The 7667-nt window shown below is 43.3% G+C and overlaps 1 protein-coding gene across 2 annotated transcripts in view; it reads left to right on the top strand.

The window, feature by feature from the left end:
- LOC126405304 (E3 ubiquitin-protein ligase SMURF2) overlaps positions 1-7667 on the top strand; it is an 85471-nt gene that overhangs the window by 47074 nt on the left and 30730 nt on the right. For both annotated transcript variants that reach the window (XM_050068974.1, XM_050068976.1), the window contains exons 5-7: positions 2839-2904; positions 6621-6705; positions 6931-7014. In XM_050068974.1, coding sequence (XP_049924931.1) covers positions 2839-2904; positions 6621-6705; positions 6931-7014 — 235 coding nt within the window. The remainder of the gene's footprint in view (positions 1-2838; positions 2905-6620; positions 6706-6930; positions 7015-7667) is intronic.

Genomic DNA, 7667 nt, shown 5'->3' with positions numbered 1-7667 from the left:
TGATGGGATGACAGCACAATGATGTGTGTGGTATCATTGGAAAGCTCTGCTCCTGCGCTTTCATGTGATATGCGTGGCATTTCTGTGCAACCCTGCATTCGCGAGTAATCCATCCAAGAGTAATGTGTGTGCAAAGCTGTATGAAAGCTATGTTATACATCATTTTAGTGTAAATTTATCATTTTTTTTCGCTGTGAAAACATTGGACTACCGCTAGTGCTTGGCCTTGTCGGAAAGCTATGATTCCGCTGTTTCACGTGATATGCGTGGCTTCTCGCTATGATGCACAATCGTGGAGAAAATCAATAGAGAAGAACAGGTGTGAATTTGGACGCACTATGCGTCGTTCGAGCCCATAGGGTTAATAACATAGACTTTAGATCAGTCATAGCCCAAGATAAATTTGTATTCTAAATCAAATCACCAAAGCTGAGTATGAGGCTGCATCTGTCTTTGATGTTTATAAAGCTTAGCTCATACAGTAATAATCAGTAGACTCTTCAGATCTACAAATGCACTGATAAACATTTTGTTGTTAATGTAAGAACTAAGGCACTGTAAATAAAAGCCTCTCCAGCACGATGCTTTCCCGCATGTTTCCGAATGCCAACATGTTCATGGAAACATTCTTCAGAACACTGTACAATCAGAATTGATCATACACATTTGTCCACGAGGTCCAATGAGTTTTGGCGAGTAACAAAATAATACACACCTTTGAGGAATCTTAACTTTTGAATGAATTGTTTAAAGTTTGTGTCTTATGATATAACCCTCCTTTCAGAATCTTAAAAAGCTTAAATAACCTTGCAAGTATTTTTTTCAGACAATAGACTTTAATTTGTTTGTGCTGTTTTCCTCCTAAGATGTTGATTTACAGCACTGTGTGTTATTGCACTGATGATTAAATCACTGTGGACGCAGCCGGCTGCGATGCAGTCTGACGCCCAGATGACTTTTTTCCAGATGCTCTTTTGTTTTGTTCTGAAAATGAAATTGCAGCACAGTTGCAGCACAGATTTTGTTGCCAAACTACACATGACTTTGTTTGTTTTACTTTAGCGAGCCATTTATTTGTCGTTTAGTTTGCTCAGTTCATTATTCTCTCTACTGAGGTGGAGAATTAATTATTAATTGCAGTTCCTCGTGGCCTGATGCTGAAATGAGTCCGCATCCATCAAGCTGACCTTATACCTGAAGTGTGATAAGAAACAGGAGTTAATACTGCAGTGACAGAACATAGAGTAGCTCCTTTTTAGTGTCCTGTCCCCCTCACTAGATCTGACAGAGGCCAGACCCATGTGTGAGAGGGGTCAACACTCTGCCCCTGCCAGAACAGGAAGAGCCAATCAGCATCACCCTGCAATTACAGTAAAAATGTCTCATGTCAGAAGCTAACTGGATAAATGAGACGGAGGCTTTAGTGAATGGCTGCTAGTAAAAGCAGTGCCAGACAGTTGTAGCCTCGACGAAGCAGTCTGGAGTGGTTTTCCCTGCGTGGCGAGCTGCTGGTACCTGCCTGCTGGGCCCGCAGCCCACCGCTCTTTCCTAGAAGCCCCTGACACTGTTGTTTTCCTGGAGCGACACAGGAAACCTGAACCTTGTGCCACAGCTGCGAGTGGTTTGCCTCTGCATTTCCTTTCTCTCCTGGCCTCCTCCTCACCCCTTAGTTTCCCCTTCGGTCTCCTCCACAGACTGGCAGCACGTGCACACACACACACACACACACACACACACACACACACACACAATACCATTGTGACTAACCTCCCTCTATCTCCGTCTGCCGATCTAGACAACCGGTCATTTCAAGCAGACATGCATAATTGTAGAGCTATTAAAGTGTAAGTGTAGATTTGTTGTGCTCTCTGTGTTGTGGTCGCTCTCCCCCTGTGAGTATTTGTCATTCCATTGTTTTTTGTGTGCATTTACCAGCGGTTGCAGTTTTGTCCTCTCCACAGGCCTTAGCGAGGGCACTGGGCTGACTCAAACATTTGTGTATAATTTTAGAGCGTCTGCGTCTTTGTGTATGCGACTGCATTGAAACGTATGCACTTAGATGCATCTAAAAGTGGGCGCTCGTCTTTGTGTGTGTGTGTTTTGTGTGTTCTCTGCGGCTGCTGACCTCCGGCCAGCCTTGTAACGGTTTGACCATTGCCTGTTTTGGTCCCTGTTTAGTCTAGACAGACATCCTGAGCTGATCTGCATGACACCCAGACAACAGAGCGCAGATAGTGGCATTTCTCATGTCTGCAGGCAACTTGGACATTTTTTTTTCTTTCCCCCCTTTCCGCCTGATCTCTCTCCCTCACTCTCAAATTCCGCAGACTTTAAGAAGTTCAGACAAAGAGTTTCCAGACTTTGGCAGAAGTTCATGTCCATGCTAAGACTGAGCGGAATAGTGCAGGCTTTGTACTGAAATTTGTCAAATGTTTGACCTCTGCATTTGAACTGAAGCCTGCTCTGTACCGATGCTCAGTGAGATTTTTACAGCCCGTGGCTGTTCCACAGAGCAGACCATCTGTTCCAGGGCAAAGCCAAGCTGTGGTCTGCAGACACAAGAATGAGAGACGGATAATGAGGGAGAGAGGAATTGACTCTGAGTGATGTAAATGATACAGAGCAATGGGACTCGTCCAAGGAGGGAGAAAAAAATGCATCCCAACACATGCTCGTTTAAATGTAAATGTCTGACATTGATGAATCTTCTCTTCTCTCTTTTCTTCTCTGTCTTTCATCTTCCTTCTCATTTCCTGTTTGTCTCATGGTGTTGTCTCTGTCTCGTGTCCCTGCCTTCACTTCTGGGCTCCACTTCTTCTTTCTGTCCTCCCCCTGCAGACCAGAGACTAGACTTGAACAAGCTGAGTCCCAACGACAGCGACACAGTCAGAGGCCAGATAGTGGGTGAGTACAGATGAATCTCCAGGCACCTCACGGTTTGATCACAGGGTGTCCGCGGGGTCTTAAAAAGTATTAAAAGTTGATAAATCAAATGTCGGAAAATTAAGGCCCTTAAAAAGTATTAAAAAGTCTTAATCGCGATTTTATGAAGTATTAAATTTTCTTGGCATTCAAGCTTTGACAAAAAGTATCCATGAATCTATAATTTATTTTCCTCCTCGCGACTATTACAAACAAAGATGTGTAGGTAGGCACACTCGGACTATCGCTCGGGGCCATGCACGTACCTGTGCGACATCACGCGACGGCGCACGTCCAGGCGCCAAACAGAGGAGCAAAAGACAATAAAAAATCCTTCTCATCTTTGCTGAGTTCTGTTGTATGTTTGTGCTCCATAGATTTAATTGCAAACTACAACTGTTTAGTAAGTTAAAGATGTGTTGCTGCTAACGACAGCTTGAAGTAGCGATGAGGTCTTAAGGTTTTTTTGGAAGGTCTTAAAAAAGTCTTAAAAACGTATTGAAATTAACCTCAGGATTCCTGCATATACCCTGGATAACGATTCAGAGGGTAACTCGATAATGAAACGAGTATCGATGCATCAAAATGTTGATTTCAACACATGATTTATTTTTCTCCGTTTTTTAAAATACAGCAGACTATATTTTTGGTGATCCATAATTAAGGTCCCTTAATCCAGGTCCCTCTCCTGTTCAACCCACCTCCACACCCTCACTTTTGAACCAGGGGGTGCAGTCGGATTGTGTCCACCTGCACATGCTCACGCTCGTCCACTGTGGGGTATACATGCCTGCGTAGGGTCCAGTGTTTGCATAACCTACTGTAATATTTCACCTGAAACAGTTTGCAAGTCACCTCCTATTCAATAATATATGGTCCACATCCTTTTTATTTTAAATAGTCAACTGCATTGATGAATGAATTAATGAATGAATTTGAAAGCACCTTACAGTCTCCTGTGTGTATAAGAATAACACGAGGGGGAGGCGGGGTCCGCCACAGCCGCTGTGTTGTTATTCACACTACGCCAGCAGAGGAGCTGCGAGCAGCCTCTGTCTCCGTTAGAGACACCGGGCAGGCCAGGCACGGGGTTTTAAGGTGAAACAGACTGAGCAGAGACAGAGGTGTTTTAATTTGGTTTATACTGCAGCGTGTGTTGGTCAGCAGGTTTACATGTAATTATTTAGACATTAAATTAAAACAAGCTGCAGCCGCTGTCTTTTGTGAAGATGAATTAGTACAAGTTAACTTTAGCTCATCTGTGCTGTAGACTGTCTGGGTGCTACACTGACTTCGCAGTTGAGTTTTGCCTCTTTTGTTCCATCAACTAGGCCTGTCACGATACCAAATTTTCCTGGGCGATTAATTAATTAATTGAAATTACTGCGATAAGCGATAATATAGCGTAATATTGTGCTTTTAAGACCATTTTCATTATTGTTGTAATTTTGCTGTTTTTAGACCATTTTATAAACTTATATAATGATAATAGATGCATATTGATGCAAGTGCACCTTTTAAAGAAAAATAAACATTTATTTAACGAGAATATTTACGAATGCAAAAAAGATAATTTAAATATCCGAAATAACACGTAAAAATATCAAAATAAATAGAAACAAATAGACTGTCAGTCTCTCACTCTCAGGTGTGCAGTTAAGTTGGTCGTATTCGCTCTTCTTGCTGAGATGGTTTTAGAACAAACCCGGCACACCGGCTCGTCCAAATTACTGGGCTCCCCTCTGTCATTTGGTTTAAATCCAAAACACTCCCACACAGGGGCCGTGGCATTTGGTTTAGGAACAAGTTCCATGTCTTTCTCTTGCGCTCAGCTCTCTGTTTTCTTCTCCACCTCGTCTCCCCTTCACGAAGATCGCACTGTGTGTGTATAGCCCGTAGCCCCGCCTCCCCCACAGAGACAAAGACACCCGATGACAAGAGCTTTCCCTGCGTTCCTTACGCTAATGAACCAACTCACCTGGCTGCCAGACGATGCACGGCAGTGAACGCTCTTGTCGTCCAGTCTCTTTGGTGGAGAGAGATGAGGAAAACAAACACGCATGAATATGGCAATTAATCGCGGCCGGAAAAGTTACCGTCTCATTTTTAATTTACCGTGCAATTAATCGACTTATCGCATATCGCGACAGGCCTACCATCAACATCATGTTATGAACAAACATTTGCATAATGGATTATTGGCATTTGTGAATCGATGCCAAATAGTCCACGTAAGAATCACAATGCATCTAAGAAGCGATGCATTTGGTGGGACAAAAAGATTTGACAAATGGTCACTTTAATTAGAGAGCAAATGTAAGTTACACAAAAACATGATGTCTAAAACAGATTCTCTGGGACATCTTCTACTGATTTTCTTCTCTCACCATGAGCTCAGATGCACATCAGGTGGTCCTTCAATCACTGTGTATTAAATATTCAAGGAGGGTGATATACGAGCTACTAATGGGCAACATTTAAAGCAAAAAGAAACAACAAGCTCTTGAAGTTACGCCGGTCACAATAATTATAGTATTGACTGATCGTGCGATATTTGCACATGACATTGATCATCATCATCTCTCCTGAAACACATGAACACGCCTCCTTGCCACAGAAAAATGTAACTATTGTGGCGAGCTGCACTTTCCTGCTACTTGATGTGTTTTCGGGGTAACTGCAGTCTTCCTGGAGCTACGCTTAGCTTATCTTTTACACAAAAGGCATCACTTGGTTTTGTTTGTGGTCGCCAAATTTTGTATGAAAGTCTCAAACTGAATACTTTTTGGCAACTCCTACAAAGGTACGAAACAGGGTTCCTACGGGAAAACCTGGAAAAGTCGTGGCGTTTTTATAATCACATGTCCCAGGCCTGGAAAAATCATAGAATTAGTACAAATCATTGGAAGTTTTGGAAAAGTTGCAGAATTTTGTTGTGTGTAATGAAATTGTAAAGGCCAAAACACACCAGTGGCAAGCGCTACTCGTCAGAAAATATGCCCCTATTATGTTCAATATACAAAAATTAAAATACAAAATTATGTGGAAATGCGTGTATGATGATGAAAATAACATTAAGTACTAAAACATAATATAACGTCTGTAAAATAGATGATCATTCATTCAGGAATATCTGGAAAGTCCTGCTCTCGTACGTGTGAATTTTCCTCAGGGAGCCCCAGATGCACCTGCTTCTTTCCAGTTTGACAAAATTAAGGACTTCCTTTATCCAGAGAGTGTGTGAAGGAGGTGTTGGGGACCTCCACTTGAGTAACGACAGGCCTACATGGAGCGTGTAATGACCGTCCATGTTCTGTTTTGACTCTTGCATGTTGATGCAGAGTGTACAGGTCACACATACTCTTGAGAGTATTCCTTAATGCGTTACAGGTATGTAAATGTGACATACGTCCAGCTCCAGTCTGCCAAATGTTCTTTTTGCTCAAAAAGCCGTCAAATTTTTCACAGCGTTCCTATAAAGCTTGGGATTAGATTTCATAACAGCAGACCCTCTCTGCAGAAAGAGAAGATGAAAATGCAACTTCCTTTAACCAGACCCTCCAGGATACCACTGATAAAACTGAACCCCGTTCCTGTTACTCATAAAGATATATAGCCCCGTTCTGTGATAAAATATCTGCACTGTAATCTGCTGTCTAGTAACAGCGCGTGCATCTGTCTGCCATGTGTTGCTGCAGTGAGCCTGCAGTCGAGGGACCGGATAGGCACAGGAGGCCCTGTGGTGGACTGCAGTCGGCTGTTTGACAACGATCTCCCAGATGGGTGAGTTTGGGGAAATCTCTTATCGTCTCAGGAGGAGTTGTTTTAGAGGCTGTTGCAAATCCTAAACAATATAAATGCTGCCTTCAAGCGCAGAGTTGAAGATGTCCGAAATATGATATTTGCCTGTGGTGAGACAGAGCAGCGAGACAGAACACTACTAGATGGTTCTGTGGCTGCTTAACCATGTCCGCTCACTGCTGCGTCTGTGTATGTTTCTGCTGCCAGCTGGGAGGAGAGGAGGACGGCGTCTGGACGAATCCAGTACTTGAACCACATCACACGCACCACACAGTGGGAGAGGCCTACCAGGTGAGTACACTCTGCAGCCCACAGAAACTCCAACCCAGACCTCTTAAATCAAACAGCAGCAGCAGGATGGAAGACCACATCTCTGACCTCAGTGCTCCCAAACTGGGGGGAGTCTGTCCAAAACTGGAGTGGGCTCCACAAAAAAAAAAGGTGTCAGACAGACTCGCTCCAGACAGTGGTGTTTAATGATGTGGAAGAGCCAGGGAAGTCACGGAGCTGACAGGAGCGGGAATCGAGGCATCTCTTCCCCCGCTCTGTCTCCTCTTTTTGTATTTATGTTTCTGTTTATCGTCACCAGGCGTGACCTCAGGCCGTCTCACCACGTTTGTGTTTGATGGTCTGTTTGTGTGCTGCCTTTTATGGATTTCCCAGTTAGCACCTAAAGACTTCCTAAACGCTGCCTATTGATTCGCTGCTGTTTGTGTTTGTAGAGATGACTTTCTCCTCTTCCTTCTTATTACACCTTCTTACTTTCTTTCTTAGACCAGGTGTGTGTGTGCACAGACCCTAATATTCCACTAATAATCAGAATAACAGCCCAGTCACAATAAAAATACCCGTTGTAGCCACGTTAATCAGAGGAGACGTGCAACTTGAGCTATTTGGAAGAACGTAGCTACCAGCTACTCTACATCAAAATTCACTATCATTTC

Source organism: Epinephelus moara, chromosome 18 (genome assembly GCF_006386435.1).
Source record: "Epinephelus moara isolate mb chromosome 18, YSFRI_EMoa_1.0, whole genome shotgun sequence".
In the NCBI taxonomy this organism is placed as follows: domain Eukaryota; kingdom Metazoa; phylum Chordata; class Actinopteri; order Perciformes; family Serranidae; genus Epinephelus; species Epinephelus moara.
This window is presented reverse-complemented; position numbering and strand designations above follow the sequence as displayed.